Below are 26,106 nucleotides of genomic sequence, written 5' to 3'. Positions count from 1 at the left end.
CAAACCACTAGTTATTTTGACAACATTGACTCGGAAACCAAAATAGGCACACACTCACTCCCCCTTATCGTTTTATCTTTTCAACAGAAATCCTATCCGGTCACACTTACCCTGACCATTCCATTTCTGTACATTTATAGCCAGTTTACACACTTATAACATCAACTTGTCGCCTGACACATACAAGGTGCACACACCTCCCAATAACACTCTGTTCACAATTCACGCTGCCCTCCCTTTCCTCCCTAGCCGGCTGTCCCTATCCTTCTTATTCCGATATATAGATGCGCATATGTATATATATATGTATTGGTCTCCTCTTCCCTCGTGTAGTAGGATTCTCTCCCTCTTACTTTCCCCCTTAGCTTTGTGCTCATCTCACATTTATTTTTACCCCTAACCCTAAAGAAAAAGAAAAGAAGTAATAGCGGTCTCTAATATATATTCTCAGTGCCCCCTTTTGCTGAACACTTTTTTTTTTTTCTTATATTCCACTTCTTCATATATTCCCAGTACTAGTCAAGATAGCACTATGCGGCGCCGCCTTCCACCCCCTTTCGGAGCTAGGTTCCCGTCACTTTTATCTCTTATTCACCTCTTAATCCTAATGGCCATATGCAAAGAAAAAGCAAGAAAATTTTAGAATGATCCTTAGTAGATCTGCGTACCCTCTCTTCGTTCCCTGTCCTACACTTCTTTCCCCACTCCCTTTACAGTCGCTCGCACTCAATACTCACGTGCCCGTCTTGAACCGATAGTCTCCGAAACTGGGTCCGTCCAGGCAGTGTCGCCGTCAGCTCAACAGTCAGCCCCGGCTCCGGCGAGCAGTACTCAAAGGGGATTTTGCAACTGGGATCCCGTACCCCCTTTTTTTTGAGTGCGCACTTCTTAGTGTACCGGTCGCCGTTGGCGGCCAGCCTCCCGGAGCCGGCTCACCGTGCGTATCCCTTTTCGACCGGAGATTCTCGTGCCAAAAGGGGACGGTAGCGTTAGATCGGGAAGAAATAATAGTAAATATCACGCTTTCGGGGTCACCACTGAAAGCGAGCGTCCCCAGCCAGCACGATCCTCCCCGCAATGAGAGACAATGAAGGACTCTCCCCGGTAGGGAATAAAGCCAAGACAGAGTGCGGGTGAGCTTAAATGGGAGTTTATCAATCAGAATTGGGCATGCAAAGAACTCTGCAAACTCCGAGAGCGCTCTGTCTGACAATAGCAAAGACAGGCGTATATATTTACAAAAAACGTCATAAGAACCTACATACTATAGGGGGCACAAGTTCAATGGGATTGGGTAGCGATGACTAACTATAGGTGCTGCTGCGATGTGGTTGGCCGTGGCTGGAGACGTCACTTGGTCAGCCTCGTGAGCTGGGCTGGGCCTGGCAGGTTGGCAGAGTTCATCCGGGCGGTGTTGTTGTGCCATCGCAGCCAGTGTCAGAGATGAATGTCTTCCTGACTTATTTGCCCTAGGCCATGCACACCGCAGTCATTCAGTCATTGCAATATTATCTTCTTTAGTAAATCTTCCAAAAGGTTATTCTACAGGTTAATGCAACACAGGAGGAATGCACCTTGTGAGGGGTCTGGCGGTAATACGTCAGGACATGGTTACCAGTGTCCTGTTAACCGGGGCCATAGGTCGAGGTGCTAAGCTTCAGGGCCTGGGACGGGCGGTACAGGTCTTTCTGTCTTGTTAGAAGTTGTTATAGATGTGCCGCTGTGTGTTGTCAAAGTGTTGGGTGTCCTGATTGCACAGGGCCATAGGTCTAAGATGATCCGGTGGGCTATGGGGTTTACGAGGGGGCGCCTTTGGAAGTGTGTGTTCAGGCAGAGGTTTACTGCTGTGCTGTAAATAATGCAGGTGGCGGGCCGTGGCCTTGGGTGCTGCAGAGGGGGTTACAAATCTTTGAAGCGGCTCCAGTCTGGTTGGGGGAGGCGGAGTAGTGCAGCGCGGGCCTCTGTTCTCATGTCTTGGCAGCCTTCGCAGGGTGGGAGGGGGAATGGCCTTGCACGTATTTCACAAAGGTATCTCCCTCGTGTGTTGCCGATTTTAGGTAAAAACGTCACAAACATTTGAACACTCTATAATACTTATTCGAATCTTTTTGAAACATGCATTTAAACTTTGCTGGATGTGTCTCGATTATACCCAGTCTGAGCACCTTATTCATACACTATGTTTTAACAACTACAGTATTTGGTTGTATGCATATACATTTGCAGTAAGTGAGGTAGTATTAGGGTTGGTGGAGTACATAGAAAGTAACCCGCCACGGTACGTGGCGGGGGTGGTACATGAGGGGCTTAGACATACACGTGTGACGAGTGCATTCTCGCACACTCTTCACATGTGCCCTTGGTAAGGTTGCATTCGTTTTCTTGTGTACCCTAGCAGCATAAGTTCAGTTGTGACGCGGGCCCGCGGGGCGTGGGGCTCTCAATGATACTTATAAAGAATAATCCCCCTGAAATGCCTTTATCATTTGCACACCCCGGCAGGGGTGTGGTTTCACGGCTGGTGTCATGTACGATAATTACACAATTTCACAGGTTTCTTTAATAAGAGTGGTTGTATGGAGAGGATACATGTGTTAAAAAGTGGTTTCTTACATTCATATTTGGGTACCTGTTTGCTTTCAGCAGATAACCATTCTACAGATCTTCCCATCGCCCAGGCCTTGCTGACCGGGTCATTGTGCGAGCAGTGATACACTGCGGAAGGTGAACTGTTACAATGTTAATGTATTACGCTAGATCATGCCCGTCTTGCTCGTGGGAACGGGCTTGCAGCAGATCTACCATGGTGCTGCGGAGACAGGGAGGACTGAAACTTTTCCGAAGGTGGGGGCCGCGCCACAGCGCGCCACGCTCACCTCATCTTTGGTAGGCGAAAATGGTTTCTGGCCTGGCTAATTTCAATATATGTGGGCAATCGATACGTGTGGGTAATGTCGTCACCAGGTGGATTCCCCCCCCCCCCCCCCACCACCACCTGGGCCCGGGTGGTGTGAGGAGCCACCCAATGAGCCATGGCCCTCTCCTGGGGAGAAGACGTGGGCGAGGAGGGTCTTTTGGACCAATCCTCCCCTACAGTACCATGGCACAGTTTTTGGCTTGTGGTATTGCTTGTTTTGTGAAACACTACAAAAAATGTGTGATTTCCTAACTGCAAGCGTCAGGGGGCATGTAGCAGAGCATTGTATTTCTCAAAATTCATAGAAGCCATTGCTGTACCAAGCCAACCATGTCCACCACATATATTATTTTTTTTTGGTAATTTTCCTGCTTTTTCCCCAAACTATGGAATTTTCCCCTACCTAGTTGTTGACTGACCTGCGCAAATCACCCTTTCCTAAACTTTGAATTTAGTCAACTTTTCTGAAATGTGTGCCTTTCTGTCCTCCAATTCGGTTTACTTAGCCTTTTCTTCCATTCCGTCCATGCATGTCCAATTGGCAAAAATGGCCAAAATCACCTACCTCTCACAAAACGGCTGATGACCACATCAAAATAATTTTATTGCGTTTCCACTCAACCTCTTATTGAAAGCCAGGAAATTGAGGAATTCAGCACAGCAAACCATTTGTTCCTAGCTCTTACAAGGAAAAAAACCACAGGCTTCTTTGTACATCATTTTATTGGCATTTTTTGAAAAACCCCAACATTTTCGCCCTTTTTGGTTATTTTCTCTCGCCCCCCTTCGGCAACCTAGGATTCCTGGGTGGCGTTACGACCGCCTACATGTGGGAAAACAAGGGGCCAAATTTGGCGGAGCTATCTTATGTAGCAAAAACGTTACAAGGCATTGAATGGCAACATACTGAAAACACCAAAAAAAGGCCTTGGCACTGGGGGGGGTGGTGGGGGAAACCCATTGCAATTAATCTTTCCACCCCAGCACTTCACCACCTCTGAGTGACTATTTGACAAAATGACTTTGATTGAAACAGCGAGTGACCAAGGTGTTTTATGTGTGTGAAGGCGATTGGTGCTACATCAGTCCCTCTTGGACACCTCTCCTCTGCAAACACGTCATCTTCTGTTTTCTCCTTTTATTGATTTATCTGCAAAGCTTATATCTAACTAGTATGTAGCCTCTACTCCGATATTTGATCAATTCAAATAAGGTGGCCCTGGTGTTAGTTGACATCAAGACCTATAGTTGAGAAAAACTGCACAGGGTAGTGTGCAGCTTAAATCGGCATGAGAACTAAAGCTGTATTTGTGGGTTGACCCAAATTTCTCTGTGACCTAATGCATGTCACCACCATGTCAGTGTCTTAACTAATTGAGTGAGTACTGCAGGGGATTAGGTGGCAGTGTGCCTCTGTAGTATGCTTAAATGAGAGCCACGCTTTTGCCTTTGATCAAATAATTGTGAAAGATGTTGTTACCTCAGGAGTGAGACATTGCCTGGAAATTGCTTCCCATCCTGCTCACACTCTCCATTCTAATGACCATTTCAGGCATCTTTTCTTGTGAAGTGCATTGACCTTTGCAGTAATTCATTTTTTATTTTCATCTCGTCGTAAATTCTATAAACCCTTACTGTCTTGATCCACCAAGGTAAGGAAGACATTTTAATGTGCTTCAAGGAGATTCCGTTTTACAGATTGAATTATTGAAAAAAATCCCTCCAATTACATTGGTCCTAACAGGCTCATCTTTGCAAGGTCCCTTCTTCCTTTCAACTCTGCTTTTTCTTCTAGGTGCATTTAACTTTGATCTCTCCATCTCACTCAGATGTTCCCTTGCAATCTATTCTTGATTCCTACCACCTCATTCAAATCACTACTCCACTTTCCCATATTTCTAGCTGTTCATATTTTCTACTATTCCTATTTCTTATTCAGTATCAGCTTTACCTCTCTACTCCTCTGACCATTATTTCCTCACTTATTCTACCTTTTACTCCCTTTGTCCCCTTCTTCTGAAACCTTCCTTTGCACTGATTTTTGTTAATACCAAATCTCATCCTATTTCTTTACTTTCTTCTCTTATCCTTTTCACTGAGACCTTTTGCTTCTGTTTGCTCCACCTCTTTTCTTCTCTTCAAAAGCCTTGCAGATGCTCTTCTCTATCCTTACTCTCCTTTTGTTCTGTCTCATAAACCTTCCGAGCCCTGGTTTAACCCCACCCTCCACTCTGCCTGTCATACTCTGCTTAAGGCTGAGCTGCGTTGGCATAAATCAAAATCCACCTCTGATATAGATAACTTACCCTTTTTTCTTCTGATTCCTTGCATCTCTCTGTTAAACAACTTTACTTTAATAACCTCTTTGCCTCTCCCTCTTATTTCGTAAGCATATCCTTTCACCTACTCCTCCTGACTCTGCTTCTGTCTCTCTGTCTGTCTCTGTCTCTGTCTCTCTCTCTCTCTCCCTCTCCCCCTCTTTCTCTCCCCCTCTTTCTCTCCCTCTCTTTCTCTCCCTCTCTCCTCTCACTGCTCCCTATTTTTGCTGACTACTTTTCCTCAAAAATCTCATCTCTGCTCTTCTATCTTCGTTTCCTGGTATTCCTACCTGTCCTTCCTTCTCCTTTAGTCCCTTATGTCATCTCTCAGATTGTGACATTACTCTCTTGCACCTGAAAGCCCAATCTCCTCTCTCCTTCTTTAATTCCATCAGTCTACCCTACTTCCTTATCTTGTTGCACTGTTTAACTCTTTTTTGTTCCTCTAACGTCCCTTCCTCTTTCAAGCACACTTCTATTTTCCCTAATCTTAAAAAAACTACCCTTAATTCTTCTCTCTCCCGTCCTATTTCACTCCTTCCCTTTCTCTAAACTGCTCGAGCAGATTGTCTTTCATAGCATTCTAACTTTGTCAATAGGAAGTCCCTCCTTCCTATAAAAAGTAATATCTCGATATTTTTGGGCTGAATGGCGATATACAATATTTATCTCAATGTTTGTGGGTTAAATGCTCAGTTGTAAGCCACCAACTGCATGTGAGATGTCACAAACACCTTTATAAGACATTGATGAAAATAAAGGTCAAATACAAGGTTCCTCTTCCTGTTTGAGAGTGCACGCAGCTGTGTAAATATCAAAATGTAAATCCAAAAATTGTACTATATGCAATTGTGTATGTGTGTATGTGTATGTGTATATATATTTCTGATGCTTGTTAATCTGTTTAGATTCACATGCTGTGCATATAGTCAGACATCTAGTGGTAACTGCAGAGTATTGCTCTTGTCTTTCGAGGATCGAAAGGGGACGCCGGCATAGGCGGGTCTGTAATGTAATGTGTAGTGTACCAAGAAATCCTCACGCGTCGAGGTCCCTCAGATTGTTTTTTCCCACCCAGCTAGCTGGATCGCCTTATGCGGAGCTTTATCAAAAATTGCAATTTGTAGAAATCCAGACCTTTGGTCATTTATACGAAATTCGTCCCCTTTTTGACAAATACTGAACCGCTGCCGAATACAGAACAGACTTCGACGGTGGGTGTTGCGGTTGATGCCGTCGATCGCGTGGCCAGACCTTCTGCCCAGCCTACACAGTAGGGAGAGTGGAGTCTGGGGGTTCCTTTCTTTTAAGAATGTCTTTCCTTCTCCCTTCTCTTTGCCCCTTTGGTATTGTTGTTGTTTCTCTTTCCCTGCGCTATGGACAAGACGCCATTTTAAATTTTGCCCTTCCTGTAAGGGAAATTTTCCCTGGAGAGACTAGCACCCTCGGTGCAACAAGTGTCTCCCCCTCAACTACGCTGAAGCGTCCTGTCAGCACTGTAAGCTCCTTCGTCCTAAAGACCATAAGGGAATGTCATGTAAAACCGTGGGCGGCCTATGGAATGTCGCAGGCCGAGGGTAGCTCCCCCGCCACCACAGCCGGCAAAAGCGATGCGGCCCATAGCGACGACCATGGCTTCGACAGACTCCATTGACCTGAGAATGTAGCAGACTCGCTCCAAGATGTCCGTCCCCGGCCCGATAGGCACGACCCAAGTCCTGCTATGTGGAGGCTAGACCCCAGCGACGAGGACGCACCTGTCATGATGCCTACCCCCAGGGACCCAGACCAAGTCCAGCAACCCCGGAAGCAGGCATCAAGTTATTCTAAGCAAGCCCAACAACCCCTGCTAGGGGCTATTTGGGTGCAGTCCTGGCGCCTATGGCACCAGGCTCATATGGAGAGTCAGTCCTGGCGCCATAGACGCCAGGCTCATAGATTAAAATGTACCTGATGCAGACCATGCTGCAAACTCACCTGATGCAGACCATGCTGCAAGAGCTCCAAGCCAAAAGAGGCTTGGAAGGGACTACTTTACCTAGGGCCTATTTTTTTTACTCAGGTGGGGCTGGGGAGGAATACTTACCTGGGACTACTTTGGGAGCTATTTAAACCACACCTGAGGAGCAGCACACGCTTCGCGTTATTCTGCATCCAGCAGCGTAACGCTCACCGTGCCTGCAAGTCTGCATCCAGTCTTTTGCCACGCCCGCCTCGAGTCTGGAGCTCCTAGAAAAAGGGAGAAAGAAGGAGAAAAGGTTAGAACAAGAGCAATACCTTTGATCCTTACCTGAATTCCCGATCCATCGCGCCTTCGAGCTGGAAGAAAGAAGTTATTTTATGCGCGTCACCTCGCCTGCTGCAGCGCCGCGCTGAACTCACCGGCCTTAGCAGCATCTTAACATTCCACCGCATCCTTCTGCATGTTCCCACCGCACTCCGGCACCTAAGGGGAAGACAGAACAGCAAGGTGAGCCAAGGGAATACACAGAGGCAATATTAGTTACCCCCCATAGAGTTAACTGATTTTACCACCGGGGGTACTATACCTCTTCACGGGTCGGCGCAGCTTCCACTGCATCCTGGCCGAACCCCGGCCCCTAAGGGGAAACAAAAGGACAGCAAGGTGAAACAAAGGGACAAACGAGGGGAAACCTCCTCACCACAATAGACTTACCTGATTTTACCACCAGAGGCATTATTCCCCGAGACTTCATACTTTCTCTCAACGCCTGAATAAGGGAGAAAGCAACAGGTTGCATATGGACATTATTTTATCGAACTGTGTTGGATAATACAAACCCTTACCTGAATATTACCGGTTGCCACGAGGAACTCTTCGCTAGGGTCGAGCTGCAACCTGCAAGGAATCGGACAGAGTGAAAGTCAGACATTTGAACTCTTACGAACTACATACTTACGGCGTCTTGCCGGGACTCTGAGTCAATATTGTTCTGGAACTCACCAATTCCTTCGAGCCAGTGAAGCAACTGGTTATCTACGCGCCTCTGCGCTCAATGCAGGATGGAGAGCTCATCTTTTCAAACCATAAGGTGAGACTATAAGAGGGGACATCAAAGGTGATCTGTGGGGAGATCAGCGGGAGGGGGGGGAGGGGGTTTAACGCTCAACTCCACGGGTGGTTAATTCCCTTTCTCCATTTGCAGAAGAATATTCCTACGGGCCAAGCAAACAAAGCTAGGTGGGCCAGTCCAGTCCGTCATCTCGGCACTATGCGTCACATTGGTGGAGACCGCAGCTGTCCAGTTCAGATCAACGCCCCTGTGGGAGCCAGGTGAGCGTAACAGCACCCACATCACATGGGACTAAATGCACAACCCCCGGTACCGTCATGGCCTATCAGTCGAAGCGGTCCAAGGCGCCAACAGGTGTGTTGGGTTCCTTGACAACACCCACCGATTTGCAGGATCGGCAGCCCTCCCCGCAACCACGTCAGTGACATGCGTCCGGGCATTCAGTAACTAAGGGTGCCAGCACCAAATCCCACATCGACGCGCCTTCTAAAAGCGCGCCAGCGCTGAAGAGGTTTCGACGCAACCGCCCTCTCAGCCTAAACACCATCCCGTAATGCCGAGCATCAGCGAAAGCCTTGCAAAGATTATCTCGGCGCATGGTAAACACAAGGATATGTCGAAAGACGCATCCGAACGTCTGGAAGGGTGTGATAGGCCTAAAAGTTTGTCAAAAGAAACACCAGAATGCCCTAAATAGCATCAGGAATTTACAGAGCATCCCTAGTCTTTGTCTAAGACTCTCAGTGAAAAATCTCGAAGTTCTAGACTACAGGATCCTCTAGAGGATTCTCCCCCCCCCCCCCTTAGACACTTCTGGGTCCTCTAAATGGTCTAGGGAGAAACCTGAGGGGTGTATGAACAGGCTAGAAAAATGTGTAGATTTTTCAGAGAGGTTTACCTCAAAAAAGCCTCGTGAAGAGATCCGTTATGTTGTACCCACAGTAACTAAATACCAGAGGACCTCAGACCCTCTCCATGAGGCGGTCTTCGATCTTTCAGACCCTGAAGAGGTTCCTCCTGACCCTTATGCACAGGACCCTTACACACAGGGGGATGATCTTTTCGGTGATTCTCGTGATAGCACCCCGAATTGGGGAGATAACCAACCTGTTGGTGAGAACCTATCATGGCTATCCCCGCCTCCAACCCCGGACTAGGATGCCATTTGCCTCGACTCCATCATCTCCCCCTGTGGTGTCAGGTTTCTCCTGTTGACCACCAAATGGCGTTTAATGCCATTCTCAGAAAGACGGCAGAGCACTTCCAGATAGCCACACAAGAGGCTGTTATTGACTCAGATTTTGTGGAGGACATTTTAAAAGAGAAGCCTCCGGCTAGCTAAGCAATTCCCCTTCTCAATTCCATCAAGAGGCGTATATAGCCCCCTCTTTATTAACACCTTCTCAGACTAAGAGCCCAGCCAATCCCCTATGTATCAGAGGTCATGCTTCACCAGACTCTCTGGTGGACATGACTACGAGGAAGAGGGCGGGGGTCCCCTTGTCTACAGGCAAGTTGCCACCAGACAAGGAGTGTAAAAGGTTATATTCTCTGGGGAAAAGAATAACCACTGCTGTGGTTTACTCCACACGCACAGCCAATAATACCACTCTATTGGCTAATTATTCAGATGTCCTGTGGGAACCTACTGCAAGAAGGCCTGCAGGAGGTCGCAGAGCCAGTGCGCACGTACTAGCAGTCGTAGTGGATGGCAAACAAGTTAATCACAACATTCTCAAGAATACCTTGGCCATACCTGGCTGAGAAATTCTGGGTTTGTCCCGAGACTCTGGCATCATTGATTAACAAACCCGTGGAAGATTCCAGTCTGTTTGGAAAAGCGGTGGACAAGGCAGTGGAGACCCTTAAGTCCTTGAACCAAATTTCCCAAAGACCTTTTCAGCAAAGAGGGTGAAGTTCTCTCCAATCCTTTCGCGGGCAATCCTATCAACGTCCCCCCTCCCCTCCCCATAATCAGTATGGCTCAGGGAACAATTGGTCTTCGGGACAAGGTTCTAACACCCCACTACTTACCCTCCCAGAGGACAACGTTGGGGAAAGAGAAGGGGTCACAACGCCACCCCTAGAGGCTCCCCGGCCTATGGTCAAAAATGACTCTCGAGTCTGGGTCCCCTACCATGCCTCCCCGGTCAGGGGATGATTAACATCTTTCCTATATGCATGGGAGTGGGTCACATCAAACCAGTGGGTGCTCAAGACTGTCACCCACGGATACGCCATCCTAGTTGTCCCCGTTCTACAGGTAAATTAGCGTATTTATTCAGTGTACTACTCAAAAAGGATCTAACCATGCGCCCTGTGCTAGACTTGCACCCAGTGAACAAGTTTGTCAAACCCCAAAAGCTTTGTATGGTGACGCTGCAAGAAGTAATTCCTCTTCTCATCAAGTGGATTACATGGCAACATTGGACCTGAAAGATGCATTCTTGCATATTTCAATGTTGCCGGCACACAGCAAGTACCTAATGTTCATGATAGAGGGCAAGCACTATCAGTTCAAGGTCCTTTCCTTCGGCATTGCCTCATCCCCATGGGTATTTACAAAGGTACTGGCAGTGGCAGCAGAACACATGCACAGGCAAGCCATCCCAGTTTATCCTTGCCTCAACCACTGGCTCATAATAGGGGACTCCTACGAAAGATGCCTAGCTAACACTCAAAGGTCGATCGACCTTTTGTTCAGTCTGAGATTCTCCATAAACTAGAAGAAATCCAGCCTCGACCCCAGTCAAGTCAAGCAATTTGTAGGGGCTCTTATTCAGACAGAAGAAAGGCTTGTCTTCCTCTCCAACGAGAGGTTTCAGAACATACTGTTTTAAATCCCTCAGTATGTAGCTGGTCGCGAGGTGATGGTACCGAAGGCCATACGACTGCTAGGTATGATGGCAACCTGCACTTACTTGGTTCCTCAAGTGCGTGTGCGCGTGCACCCCATGCAAGAGTGGCTAAACAGCCAATGGTGACAGTCCAGCGGACTATGGGACGATCTAGTGGTTGTCTCAGTAGCCCTTGGTCTCTCTCTGAAGTGGTGGTCGAGCGAAAACCTCTTGGAAGGGGAAGACCTTCACCACCCCAGCAGTAGAAGCCACTCTCATGACGGGCGCATCCCTCATGGGGTGGGGGGGTCTCCTTCATCAGACAGCGCACAGGGTTTGGCCCCCAGAGATAGCTTCCAACCACATAAACCTATTGGAAATACTAGCAGTGTTCAAAGCACTGAAAGCCTTTCAAACGCAGCTACAGGGGAAGACAATACTGGTCCTCACGGACAGCACTAGAGCCATGTACTTCCTAAACAAGCAGGGAGGCACTCATTCTCCAGGGCTGTCCAAACTATCTCAAAACATTTGGAAGTGGGCTCTGAAACACAAGATGTTTCTATTGTCTGAACACGTTACAGGGGAACTCATTCTTCTGGCAGACGTGCTCAGCTGAGACTTCCCACTGCCCTTAAATTAGGAATGGCAACTACACAAAGACCTTGTCCACAATGTTTTCGCAGAATGGGGGTTTCCAGAGATCCACTTGTTCGCAACTCTGGAAAACTCAGTATGCCCAGATTACACCTCCACGTACCCTCAGAACCAATCCAAGGGGAACGGTCTCTGGATAACATGTCAGTGAGATTTGTTTACATGTTCCCCCACTGCCCCCCAACTCCCCTACTCAACACGATTGTGCACAAGATGCACCATGAACCAGTGACCATGATCTTGGTGGCCCCATTATGGGCACGCCAACTCTGGTTCTCCCATCTGATGGAAATGTCTCTTCCCTCCGATGAAGCTGCCTTGCCCCTACAACATGTTGCCTCGGGCGGGGAGGGGGGGGGAATGCTCCATCCATGCCCGCAAACTCTCAACTTAGAGGCCTGGCTCCTGAGTTTGGGCATCTCCAACCTCCTCAGAGATGCATGGATATACTACGAGTGAAGGAAACCTAACACCAGACACTGATACTCCATTAATTGGAAATGCTTTGTCATATGGTGTAATACCAAGGACCTCAATCCCATTGAATGTTCCTCTACACATATCGTGTTATACCTGACTCACCTGCTGGACTCCGGTCTTGTATTCAATTCCCTGAAGGTTCACCTAGCTGCACTTACAGCCTACATTACGTCCCAGCTGAAAGTGTCTTGGTGGAAGATCCCAGTGATTAAATAAAGCTTTTATGGAAGGGGTTAAGAGAATGTATCCTCCCATTTCCAACCCGGCTCCCGGATGGGACCTTAATGTAGTGTTAACCAGACTTATAGGGTCTCACTTTGAACCTATACACAAAGCAAGCCTACAATCACTCACAAGACAGCCTTTCTAGTGGCAGTCACTTCCATACGAAGAGTTGGTGAACTACAAGCCCTTTCTATTCTAGACCCTTTTGTCACAATTCAGAGATAAGGTAGTTATGCGCACTCACCCAAGGTTTGTGCCTAAAATTCATTTAAATGTTCCATGTAAACCAGTCTATAGAACTGCCTACATTCTTCCAGAACCCTACCAACGTGGCAGAAAAAAAGCCTACACACACTAGATGTGCGCATGGCAGTCATGTACTATCTGGAAAGAACTAAACCACTAAGGAAAACAAACCAGTTTTTCGTTTCATTGACAGCTGGAGAGAAGGGGACCCTGTCTCTAAATCAGCTATCTCTAAATGGATTGTCAACTGCATCACACTCTGCTACAAACTTGCCAAGAGAGAACTGACCTTCAAGCCTAGAGCACACTCTACTCGAGGCACAGGGGTTCCATAGCATTTATTGCAAATGTTCCTCTCGAGTCCATTTGCAAAGCGGCAGCCTGGAGTTCTGTACAAAGCTTTACAAAACACTATTGCCTAGACACTGGCTCTAGGTCTGATTCTCAGGTATTTGTATTTGTTTATTTATATTGCGCAGCCTGCCCACGGGCATCAGGGCGCATGTTTAGAAAGGTAGTTACAAGAAAGTGTTACAGAAGGCAGTTAAAGATTACAAATTATATATACATAAAAAATGTATACATACATTTACAAGGGGGTGTCGGTCAGATACAGTATATACAAGGTAGTCGAGAAGGTGCAGCATGCAGCCAGTGTTACATAGGGGTGGCGGGCACATCGTCTTGCTCGTGGAGCAGTTGTTTTGTTCTGCTTTTGAAGGATTGGAGGGAGGGGACATTCCTGAGCTCCTTAGGTAGGGAGTTCCAGAGCTTCACCGCCAGGACTGGGAAGCTCGAACCTCAGGCAGTTTGAAGCTTGAAACTGTGAATGGTGAGTGTGTGCGCTTGTGCAGGTCTTAAAGGTCTGGAGGCTGTGTGTTGAGTGAAGCGTGCTGACAAGTATGCCGGTGCAGCATTATTCTGTGCTTTGTGGCTAAGAACAAGTGTTTTGAGGGTGATACGCCGTGAAATGGGAAGCCAATGTATGTTGCGTCTTGTGGATGAGATGTGGGCGCGCCTGGGTATGTTAAGAGCAGCCCTGATGGTGTTATTCTGGGTTACCTGAAGTTTATCAATGTTTCTTTGACTCGTTCCGAGGTAAAGGGCGTTGCAGTAGTCCATTTTTGATAAGATGAGGGTTCTGGCGAGGATCAGGCAGTTGTCCATTGTTAAGAAGGGACGGCAAGCTGTGATAAGTTTACACGTATACGCAGATGCTGAGACTACTGAGTTGGTTTGTCTGTTGAGAGAGAGGGTGGAATCTAGGTAAATACTGAGGGTTTTAGTGACATTGGTAATCTTGATAATATTGCTGTCAATGTTGAAGGCCTCATATTTACTGTCAAGTTTTGCGAGTTTGGACTGAGAGCCTAGGATGAGTAACTCAGTTTTCTCATCGTTTAGGCAGAGCCGTTGGTGGGCCATCCACGCCTGGATGACGGTGTAAACTGCATTAAGTGTTTTGATGTCAGTTACATAATCACCAGTGATAGGGATGAGTATCTGGGTGTCGTCCGCATAATTTGTGTAGGTGACACCCAGATGGTCAAGAATATCAAAGTGAGGTTTAGTAAATACGTTATAGAGCGTCGGTGATACGCACGAGCCTTGTGGGACTCCGCAGGGGACGTGAGCTGGGTCAGCGGCGGCAAGTGGTGAGAAGACCCTCGTGGATCTGTTTGCAAGGAATGAGCTGATCCATGAGGTAGCTGCATCAGAATTTTGAGGTGCTGGCAAAGGATTTGGTGATCAACCAAATCGAAGGCCGCAGAGAGATCCAGTAGGAGCACTTGTTTGCCCTTGTCTTTCAGATCCTCAATTTGTGTTTTTAGATCTATCAGAGCTGTCTCAGTGCCGTGTCTTGGGCGGAAGCCAGATTGCCTAAATCCTAATAGGTTGTTGGTATCGAGATAATCTTGAATTTGGAGATACGCAGTACGGTCCAAGATTTTAAGGAGGTAAGGCACCGTGGTGATAGGCCTATAGTTGGTGGGATTGCTAGGGTCTAGGTTAGGTTTTTTGATCAAGGGGATTACCCAAGCATCCTTGAGGTTGTTTGGTACTATGCCAGATTTAAAGGATGAGTTGATGGAGTTGATGAAGGGAGCGAGGTCATGCGCTGCTTCCTTTACGACTGGTGCTGGGCAGGCGTCACCTTGGCAATTGGATGGTTTTAACTTCATAATGATGTTTTCCTCTTCCTTAATGGTGAGAGGTGAGAATCTAAAAGGTTTGAAGGAGTGTTTAGGGGATGGGATGTTGTAGGATTGGGGATTACCTGCTGAGTCCAAGAGATTGCTTTTTTTGGTGTTGATTTTAGCTTGGAGTGTAGTGATTTTGTTTAGTAGTGCTTTTTGTATGTTGGCGCACCATTCAGCGTCAGGGATACATGTGCCAAGGGGGGCAACTGGGGACTCTAATTCCTTGAGGATTTTAAAGAGTTCCTTAGTGTTGGATTGTGCTTGTATGATCCTGTTGTTGTACACTTCTTTTATAGCCGCTACTATGGCTTCCTTGTACGAGAGGGTGATGGATAAAAGGTTAATTTTATTTACTGGCGTAGGAGAACTTCTCCAGAGAGACTCCGCTTTTCGTTTATCTTTGCGAAGTTCTCGTAGGTGTGGGGTGAACCCAGAATTAAGGTAGTTGCACGTTTTTTCTTTGCGCTGTTTGATTGGGGCAATGGAGTCAAGGACTTTTAACATTGCTTGGTTGTAGGTGTCTACAAGGACGGTCGGGTCAGCGCAGGTGGAGGAAACCGAGTTCAATAGAGGGAGGATGAATGGAAGTAGTTTCTCAGTTGTGATGTCCTTCTTGTTGCGAGTGAAGGTAGGTGGCGCGGTACAAGGTTTGTCTATGGGTGGGCAGGAGTTGATGGAGAATGTTATTTTATGATGGTTGGACCATGCGCATGGTGACACTGAGATTATATTTAATGCGCAATTCATGTCTGAAACCCAGTCTAATGTGCGTCCCTTAATATGGGTAGGTTCATTGACATGTTGGGTGAGGCCAAAGTCGGATAGGACACTACTAAATCACAAGCTTTGGTATCGTTCGTATCCAAGTAGCCCAAATTAAGGTCTCCAAGTATAATGAATTGGGATTTAGGCTTAGTGCTAGATGCCAGAGGTGGGACAAGCAGTACTAAGACATCTTTTCACTACTGTTCCTTCTCATATCCCACCTCCAACTACGGGTAATGCTCGCTAGTCTATGCACAGCATGTGATTCTAAGAAGATTAACAAGCATCAGAAGACACAGATTACTTGCCGTAATAGCATTTCTGATGATTGTATCTGCTTAGATTCACATGCGCCCACCCTTCCTCCCTGCTCGAACGGAAGGAAGATAGACCTCTTACTACTTCTCTCTTTCTGTACTCGCTCACAGTAGTCATAAGGCACCCTCACGGCAGAAACAATACAATCGGAGGGACTTCGACGCGTGAGGATTTCTGGGTACACTACACGTCACGCTGGGGATAGTGTTACAGACATGCCTATGCCGATGTCCCCTTTTGATCCTCAAAAGACAAGATGCAATACTCCAAAGTTATCACTAGATGTCGGACTATATGCACATCATCTGAATCTTAGCAGATACAATCATCAGAAATGCTATTATGGTATTCAATCTTGTCTCATCCAATATCGATTTTGAAAATATATCGATATATCTCCATATATCACCCAGTCCTATCATGTTTTAGGCATCCTTTCCCTTCGTGACCCTATTTCATCGACTTTGCACTCCCTTCTGTGACTTTCCTTTCAGCCTAGTCTTTTTTTTGTTTGTTTTTTTTGTATTGTATTCAAATGTCGTCACAGTTTAGCCCCTCCCTACCTTCCCTCTGAACTCATTCTTCTCTCCTTCTAGTGCCCTTTATTCTGAGTCCCTCTTTCTCTTAGCCATTCCCTGGCCCCATTTTGCCTCTTCTGGCTTCCGCTCCTTTTCTTTACTAGTGCCTAAGCAGTGGAATGCTCGCCTGATTTTTCCTAAAGTGCTGTATTCCTTTTACTGGACTTTGAAGAAGGCAGTTCACCTGGCATGTGCACAGCAGCCTTTGACTTAACAAGAATTTGTTAATATTGATGTATTCAAGACAGTGAAAACATCGTAACTTTACAAATCTCGAATTATCTTGTCCATTTCAATTAAATGAATGTTTGTTTGGTCTTTTTGCTTTACTCTGAATCTATTCATCACATCTATGTGTTGGGTAACTGGTAAAACGTGCCTAAAGGTTAATGTTCAGTAGATGGGGTATGTTACAGTTTAAGATTTACTGCTGTTTTTCCATATGCTATTACTTTTTAGGTTTATGATCGCATATTGAAGGAACCTTCTCCAACTGGCCCAGACCCAGCATTCAGCACTGATTTTCAAAGTGCACTAGTACTTCGACCAGGTGCAGAACTAGAGAAAAAGAAAAAGCAGGTGAGGCTTCTAGAAGTACAACCTGACAAATCCTATAAAACTTGTGCCAAGTATTTTTGTTACCATCTAATGTTGTGTTCCAAAAATGTTGTGTCCGAGTACTCTCAGACAACACAATGCTATGTTCTACCTGCACAATCATGCTGAAACCAGTTTCCCCAGTTCATGGCACTAGCAGTGGAGCTATGGGAGTGGGCCATAGCACATAACATTTATGTGCAGGTCTTCTATTTTTCTTTGAAGGAGAATCTGGAAACTATCGGACTTTGGACAGGATCTGATCGACAATGTGAAGAGCCTTGTTTGCCTCACGGTTGGGCATACGTGAGGACTCAATTCGTAGATGGTTTGGGAGGGGTTGGCCCCCAATGCTTGGCACAGGCCCCCCGCCACCTTCTTTCTCTTCATACACAAGGTGCTCTAGAAATTCAGGGAGATGTTCTTGCACAGCGATCCTTGTAGCCAGTAAGTTTCTGGTTTTTGTACCCTAAAGAGTCTGGCTCATTCCTCTCCAGTCAAGCGTTCCCTGAGAATGCATTTGTGTCTGAGGGGGGGGGGTGATTTGGTATCCCTCTCTTCAGTCGTTAGCCTGGTTTCTTAGGCGATAACCCCAAGGCATCTGCCGTTGTATAAAGAGAATGTAGAATTAATCATGGCTGATAATTGGCCTTCTACGAGAGTCCAGTATAAAAGCAAATGGACACGATTTTGTCACTGGCACCGTGACAGGCAGGTATACCTTCTGTCATGCAACCTGGAACCAGTGCTGCCATTCATTTCCGATCTCGCTTCTTCGGGGATCTCTGGTATATCCTGCCGGATCTACCCTTAGGCATTTGCAACCTACAAACATGATATTGGTGGTCCTTTGCCCTCTTTAATGCAGTGCTAAAGCTGCATTTAGAGGTACTCGGGCACCTATTTCCACCTTTTTAGTCCTCATTCTTTCTCAGACCTCAGTGTCGTGCTGTTAGATATTTCAACTGAAATACTGATTCTGCGCCACAGTTGCATCAACCCTAACACAAATAATTGGAATTGAGTACAAGTATTGTAGATTTAAGTTTGCATAGGCCATCCAAGAACTAACATGGATGTATTAGCCGCAGGTGCATGAGAGTAACTGGATTAGTACAATTCAAGTTGGATTGAATTATGAGCAGAAATATGATGTAAAAATTACAGGCCTGTCAGAGTTGTATGTGGAGTTGGGAGAAGAACAAGAAATGTTTTTGCGCAAAGTAAATCTTGAAGAGCAAAAGCTGCTTCTGTACAAACGTGAGCTCACTTGTTCATCTAAATGGAATGTGCAGAGTGAACGGGGAAAATGTATCTAAGGTGTCCACAGCCAGGTTATTGTTGGGAAGTGGGCATTTTGATTGAAAGTCATAATAGAGTGAGAAAGAGAGGGAAGGTTTCAGATGAGCACGTGCTATGGGAAGTGATGATGTAGGACAGAAGGGGTTGAATTCAAGGTAAAGAAAAAAGTACATGTTGGTGTAGCAAGAGGAAAAAAGTTAAATACAGTGTAAGAAAGAGGGTTTTTTATTTTGTAGAGGCTGATTTTGGGCTCTGCTCTAGCTGCTCTTTGGGGACTGTTGTTTCGAGGCTCGTGTTCGTGGAATTTTTGAGTGAATTTGGAGAGCGAGTACTTCGGATTCCCAAATCTTGGCATACTAGTAATGACCCTGAAGACTCAAATACAGTGATTGCGAGGAAGAGAAATCTGAGTGATTACCTAAACTGTGGAGTCGTGAATGGCCAATGGTAAGTAGCTTAGAGGTCGGTGAGAAACTGACCTGGGCCTGTTCCAAGGCTAAGAGCTCAAAGCATCCAGTGACTTAAAATAAAAATGTTTCTATTCATATCGTGCCCTAATTGCTTAAGGTATGATCCTTAATTCTGAGCGACATTGAAAAGTAAAGTGGAGGAGACAGACGAATCCTCCTCCTACAATGCACACTGCCATAGCTCACAAACCATTCAAGTTTGTGCCCTGGAAGGTAACATTTCTGGTGGCCGTCACTTCAGCTCGCAGGATCAGCAAGATGAAGGATTCTTCCGCCATGCAGCCTTTTTCTTACACACCCTTCTTTTTTGCCAAGTGATTTTGGATTTACATGGCTTTCAGGAGATTGCTCTTCTGGTGTTCTTCCCGAGTCAGAACTTTGACCAATCTGGATGCCTTTTGGGCTTGGAAGTTCCGTTGTGACATGACTAGAGAATTCATAGACTCTGATGAGCTCTTTGGCGAGTCTCACGGTCAGTCCTCCAAATTTTTGCCGTAGCTCAGTGCATAGTGTCCTACATTGTGGAGGGATGGCCAGTATTCCACCCTCTTAAGGAAATACATGCTCATGTAGTTTGGTCCAAGCTCGCCTGAGTGGCCTTCTCGAGGCACAGTACTTGCCAGTGTGGCAACTTGTGCCTCACTGTCTGCTTTTACTGTCATTACTGCTTGGACTCCAGCTTCCAGGCTGTTGCCAAGTGTGGCCACGCAGTTGAGCAAAACCTCTTTGGGTAGTGTGATGAATCCAATGGAGTCGTCATGGATTCCCTGCCGACAACCTTCTCCAATGTGGCAAGGGGACGGCAGCAGCTACCTGATCCTGACCCTGAATTCGGTTTCAAGGGGGAGGATGTCATGGAGGAGATTCCGGGGAGATGTCATTACTTCATTGGACGAGACGCAATATCTCCCCCTTTTCCATGAGGCAGAGACTGATACCCAAGACCCTCATGGCATACTGCCAATTATGTGTTCCCCCTGCAGAAGAACACAACTGCTTCATATTTTTCTGGTTCCATACCTAACTATGACACGCAGTCAACACAGCACCTTTTTCTTGCAAAATACCTTTTGGGGAAAACAAGTAAAAATAACTATTCCAATCCAATGTCACCTATGGACTTCAACTCCCAGAAGAGCATGTACCAGTGTGGCAGAGAGCAGAGGCGGCCACTACGTGAGGAGGAGAAATGCCGTACCAACGACAGTGGTGCCGGGGAGCCCGGAGAGAGGTCCTGGGCACTCAGCAAGTCAAGAAGGTGGTGTTCTCCATTCCGGGTCCTGACAGAAAGCAGGCGTGGTACTGCAGTGCCACGAAGGAGGCCAGAAGAGTGGCTACGCCCTCCAGTTTGAGGCAAGAGCAATACACGCAGTATTGGTAATACTGAGAAAATGTAAAACACATAAGTCATGGAGAGCAAGATATCTGACAATTGATATATATATATATTTCTGAGGCTTGTGGAATCTGCTTAGATCACATGCTGTGCATAGGCCGACATCTAGTGGAAGCTGCGGAGTATTACAGTTTGTTTTTCGAAAGTCGAAAATGGGGCGTCGACACAGGCGTGCCAGTAATACTATCCCTAGTGTGACGTCCACTGTACCCAAGATCCCTCACGCGTGTAGGATCCTCAGATTGTTTTTTTCCGCCATACTGGTCGGAAGCATCTTGCGGAGTTCCCTGGCCCTAGCCATACTTTTGCTGTTATTATAATTCTTATTCATTCCCTTCCCCACCCCAACGTCGACCCTCAACCTCGACGACGGCTGGAGAAGTCATCGACCGTCGACTGCTGCACGACGGATCTGGGCCTCGGAAGGCCGCTGGCCTCGGCCCGGGCCTAGTAGGCCGCTGGCCTCGGCCCTTACAAGTAGGGAGAGTGGGGGGTGGTACATACTCTTCACTCTTGATATATAGTTACATTTTATATATTCCTACACTTAGCAGCTCGCTGCCTTAAGGTGCGTATGGAGGGTACCCCTTTTCAATTCTGCCCCAAGTGCAATCGCAAATACCCTTGGGTCGACAGGCACGCCACGTGCAATCTCTGCTTGCCGAGGGATCACCCCGAAGCGAACTGCAGAGCGTGTAGTAGGTTTAAACCTAAGACACTTAAGGACCGTTCGACAAAGCGTTGGGCCCACCACGCCAGGCAGGAGGCCATGGCAGCGGAGGGCGCCTTCAGCGATGGCAGCGACGCCGCACTTTCGGACGGCGAGGGCATTACGGCGTCGAAAGACAGCCGACGAGCGCAGGTCCCCGACCTCGGAAGGTCGTCCGGCAGGGCGGCTATGGGGAAGACCCCCGGCGACGCAAGCGCTACACACCTAACACACACTAAACACACTAAGACCAACCGGACCTCGACGACGTCGACTTCCCGGAAAGAGGCACAAAAAGAACGGTCCGACTCTGTGTCCTCTGGGCGCTCTCGATCAAGATCGCCTCACGACGCAAGGCAATCATCCACTCTTGCCAAGAGTGCCTCGCTACACACATTAACGGAAGTTCGATCGTCGGGAGACGAAGACGACTTCCACCCCCAGGCCGCGCTCCAAGATACCGAGACCGCGGTTAACACCAGTGAGGCCCCACACCCGAAGCACACAGATACCTCTCCAGACCCTCGGCGCCAGGCGTCGAAAGTCTCTGGGGCCTCCAAGGGACAGGGAAAACATTTTTCCACGCACGGGGAGGGGGGGGAAACAGCGGAAAGCACAGCCTTCAACCCCTGTAAAGCCATCCTCTCACCCTAGGCAGACAAGCAAACACAAGTCTACCCTTGAAAAGTCCCATAAATCATCACCTGCTAAAGTAATACCCTGTTCCAGGGAATGGTCCAGTGAAGACATAGACAGGGTTATGTCTAGGATGTCTTCCTTGGCTGATTTTTATGATAAGAACCCAGAACACTTTCTTTCATATAACCCTCAAGGGGCCACACCCTCAGGCTCCTCCGATCCTATCCCGCTAGGTAAAAAGCCCCGGTTCGAAAGACCTGAACCCTTCGAGGTTCAGCCTTACTCCACTCCATATTCTACTCCACTCCCCAGTTACCAGGGACAAGTTTTCCCTGAAGAGGACCAGGAGTTTAACATTATGGAAGAACAAACCGGGACAGATTACTATGCAGAGGATGAGGACCTGGAGGAGGGAGAAGATGAGCAGGAAATTTACAGAGTAGATTCCCCAGTACAAAGCGAAGCCCCAGTTACTGACTCTCCAATTGATAACCAGCCCCTCCTTAACGAGGTTCTCGCTCGAGCAGCGGAACACTTCCACATCGACACCCACGGTGTACAGGAGGAAAGGGACTTCGCGGAGGAGTTTGTAGGAGAGAGAAGACCGGTCGCTCAGACCATCCCTATCCTCAAATCCATCCAACGAAGAATAGATCCTTCCCTGGTGAATCCGAACCTCACCAGAGCTGTCAACCCCAGAATTGAAAAGATTTTCCGGGCAGCCCAGTCTGACCCTCTGTATATAAGGGGACATCTTAAACCAGATTCCCTAGTGGTTACCAACACTAGAAAAAGGGCTGGCACGCCCTTATCTTCATCAGAAGCTCCTCCCGACAAGGAGAGCAAAAAACTTTACGGGTTTGGCAGGAAGGTAGCCTCAACGTCCGCCTACCAAGCAAGGATTGCGAATTCCACCACCCTGTTGGCTAGTTACAATTGCCATCAATGGGAAGAAGTCGCGGCGCTCATTGCCTCTGCTCCAGAACCATTAAAGGGCCAGCTGGCTCGGATCTCGGCAGAGGGGAGAGCCGTGTCTGGTTGCATTTTAAAAGCAACTTTCGACGCCGCTGACAACGCAGGGAGATTGATAGCAGAAGGTACTGTTATCAAGAGACATGCGTGGTTACGGCAGTCGGGATTCAAGACAGAAACCCAGGCTTCTTTAATAGACAAGCCAGTGGAACCCGACCTATTGTTTGGGAAAGCGGTCGAAGACGCACTTAAAAATGCCAAAGATGAATATGAGACTCTCAAATCCCTTGGCCAGCTTACCAACAAACCCCCTAACCAGAGGGGGAACAGTAATTTTCGTCGCCCACGCGGCCAAAATTCACAAAGAGGCAACTATGCCCAGGGACAGGGTACACAATGGAATAACAACCAGCAGTCTACCCAGAGTTACGGCAGGGGTAACAAGAGAGGTCGTGGAAGAGGCAGAGGCAGCCCCAACAAGGGAGGTGGCACGCCTCCACCAAAACAGTGACGCTCAGCTCAGGGTCCCTTGCCACGCAACCCCAGTAGGGGGACGCATTTCCACCTTCACCCAAGCTTGGGAAGGGATCACCTCAGACAGATGGGTGCTGTCAACAGTATCCGCAGGATATTGTATAGAACTACTGCAGCGTCCCCGGAACCATCCTCCACGACAAAGAGTGCACTCCCTAGAGCATCAAAGGATCCTTCTCGAGGAGATCGCCATTCTGCTAGAAAAGGACGCGATAGAACTCGTCCCAGGACACCAGGTAAACAAGGGTATCTATTCAACTTACTTCCTTGTGCCAAAGAAAGATTTGACAATGCGCCCAGTATTGGACTTACGGCCTGCCAACAAGTATGTCAAGCCCCAAAAATTCCGTATGACCACGCTACAAGAGGTAATCCCCCTCCTAAAAAAGGGGGATTACATGGCAACCTTGGATATGAAAGATGCTTATTTTCATATTTCCATGCTCCCAGCGCACAGGAAGCACTTGCGCTTCAAGGTGGACAGCCGCCACTACCAATTCAAGGTACTGCCCTTCGGGATAGCCTCAGCACCAAGGGTATTCACCAAGGTACTGGCGGTAGCGGCTGCACACCTACGCAGGGAAGCAATCCCGGTGTACCCTTATCTGGACGACTGGCTCATAACGGGGGAAACCCCGGGAATTTGCAGGTCAAACATTCAGAGGACTATCGACCTCCTCCACGAATTAGGCTTCTCCATCAACGAGAAAAAGTCAAGTCTGGTGCCAAGCACCTCAAAACAGTTTCTAGGAGCTATCCTAGATACTCAGAAAGGATTGACCTTCCCTTTGGAAGAGAGAATTCGGAATATACTTCTGCAAATTCCGTATTATCAGTCAGGTCAACAGATAACAGTACGCAAAGCTATGCGGTTACTGGGCATGATGGCGTCATGCATTTACCTGGTCCCCCACGCGCGTCTGCGTCCCATGCAGGAATGGTTGGCGAAACAGTGGTCTCAGGCAAGTGGTCATTGGGACGATCTAGTGGTCGTTTCGCCAACACTCGTACAGAGCCTACACTGGTGGACAAGAGAGAATCTCGCAAAGGGGAAACCCTTTTACGATCCCGAAGTACAAGCCGTGGTGACTACAGATGCATGCCTGACTGGGTGGGGAGCTCACCATCTCCACCACACAGCTCAGGGTCTCTGGTCTCACTCAGTAGCCAAGAACCACATCAATCTGCTAGAGCTTCTGGCAGTATTCCGAGCGCTAAAGGCGTTCGAGCCCCATCTACTGAACTTGTCGGTGCAGGTCAGGACGGACAGCACGACAGCCATGTTCTATCTGAACAAGCAAGGGGGGACTCGTTGCCAAATCTGTCCAAGCTTGCCCAGAAAATATGGATATGGGCACTCAGACGGAACATCTTCCTGTCATCGCAACATGTTCCAGGGGAGCTCAATTCCCTAGCGGATACTCTAAGCAGAGACTCCCTCCCAGAAGAACACGAATGGGTCCTTCACAGAGACGTAGTAGAAGATCTCTTCTCTCAGTGGGGTTTCCCCCACTATAGACCTATTCGCCACAAGCGAAAACAAACAATGCCCAGGATTTGCATCCAGGTTCCCCCAGCCAGACTCCCAAGGGAATGCCCTGTGGATGAACTGGTCAGGGATGTTTGCGTACGCTTTTCCACCAACTCCTCTCATCAGGAAGGTGGTGTACAAGATGAACAAGGAATCGATGACGCTCATCCTAGTTGCTCCCATGTGGGCGAGACAACCATGGTTTCCACACCTACGCAGGATGGCGGTGTGCGAACCCATCAGACTCCCAGCCTGGTACAACCTACTGTCCCAGCAACAGGGTCAAACAGTGCATCAGAAACCCAACTCTATGAACCTAGCAGCATGGCTCCTGAAGTCATAGAGTTTGGACATCTCAAATTACCACAGAGGTGTATGGACATTCTAAAAGAGTCCAGGAAACCAAATACAAGGCACTGTTACTTTGATAAGTGGAAAAGATTCGTTATCTGGTGCCAGAATAAACAAATCAACCCGGTTGATTGCACTCCTTCCAACGTTGTAACATACATGCTCCACCTGCTGGATGCAGGGTTGGTTTTTAACTCGCTGAAAGTACACCTGGCAGCCCTCTCGGCTTACACCACATCCCATAACAAGGTCTCGTGGTGGAAAGTACCAGTGGTTAAAGCCTTCATGGAAGGAGTAAAGAGACTTCACCCTCCTATTTCGAACCCACCGCCAGGATGGGACCTCAACGTGGTGCTAGCTAAGCTCATGGGACCCCCATTCGAACCCATGCATAAAAGTAGTCTCAAACACCTGACTTATAAAACGGCCTTCTTAGTAGCCATTACCTCCATAAGAAGGGTCAGTGAAATTCAGGCTCTGTCAGTGCAGGATCCTTTCTTTACTATCCACAAGGACAAACTGGTTTTACGCACACACCCTAGGTTCTCACCTAAATTCATATCCAAATTCCATGTAAACCAGTCCATCGAGCTTCCGGCTTTCTTCCAAAACCCGCAAAGCTCGGCTGAGGTGAAACTACACACCCTAGATGTGCGTAGGGCGGTCCTATACTATGTAAATAAAACCAGACCGCTAAGGAAAACAGATCAACTGTTTGTCTCCGTAGCTACAGGCAGAGAGGGGGATCGCGTCTCTAAGGGCGCTATCTCGAAGTGGATTATCAACTGTATACAGCTGTGTTACTCTCTTTCTGAAAAGACTCTGCCTTTTACGCCAAGGGCCCACTCTACTAGAGGCATTGGTGCCACTCTGGCTTTCATTGCAAATGTTCCCCTCGACACCATTTGCAAAGCGGCTACTTGGAGCTCTATTCACACTTTTACTCAGCATTACTGCATTGACACTCATTCCAAGACAGATACACAAGTGGGACAAGCGGTTCTAAGACATCTGTTTGCTCATGACCC

General features: G+C 47.6%; 1 protein-coding gene across 3 annotated transcripts in view; it reads left to right on the top strand.

The window, feature by feature from the left end:
* The window catches only part of CCDC15 (coiled-coil domain containing 15), a 579,868-nt gene that overhangs the window by 415,148 nt on the left and 138,614 nt on the right, over positions 1 to 26,106 (top strand). For 2 of the 3 annotated variants that reach the window (XM_069614562.1, XM_069614561.1), the window contains exon 4: positions 17,037 to 17,156. The exons of the other annotated variant lie outside the window; for it this stretch is intronic. In XM_069614562.1, the coding sequence (XP_069470663.1) occupies positions 17,037 to 17,156 (120 nt within the window). The remainder of the gene's footprint in view (positions 1 to 17,036; positions 17,157 to 26,106) is intronic. 3 annotated transcript variants of the gene reach the window in all.

The sequence above is a fragment of the Ambystoma mexicanum genome, chromosome 9 (genome assembly GCF_040938575.1).
Source record: "Ambystoma mexicanum isolate Mex_15411 chromosome 9, UKY_AmexF1_1, whole genome shotgun sequence".
Lineage (NCBI taxonomy): Eukaryota > Metazoa > Chordata > Amphibia > Caudata > Ambystomatidae > Ambystoma > Ambystoma mexicanum.
Note: the sequence above shows the minus strand (reverse complement) of the source record. Positions and strands in the feature narration are given on the sequence as shown.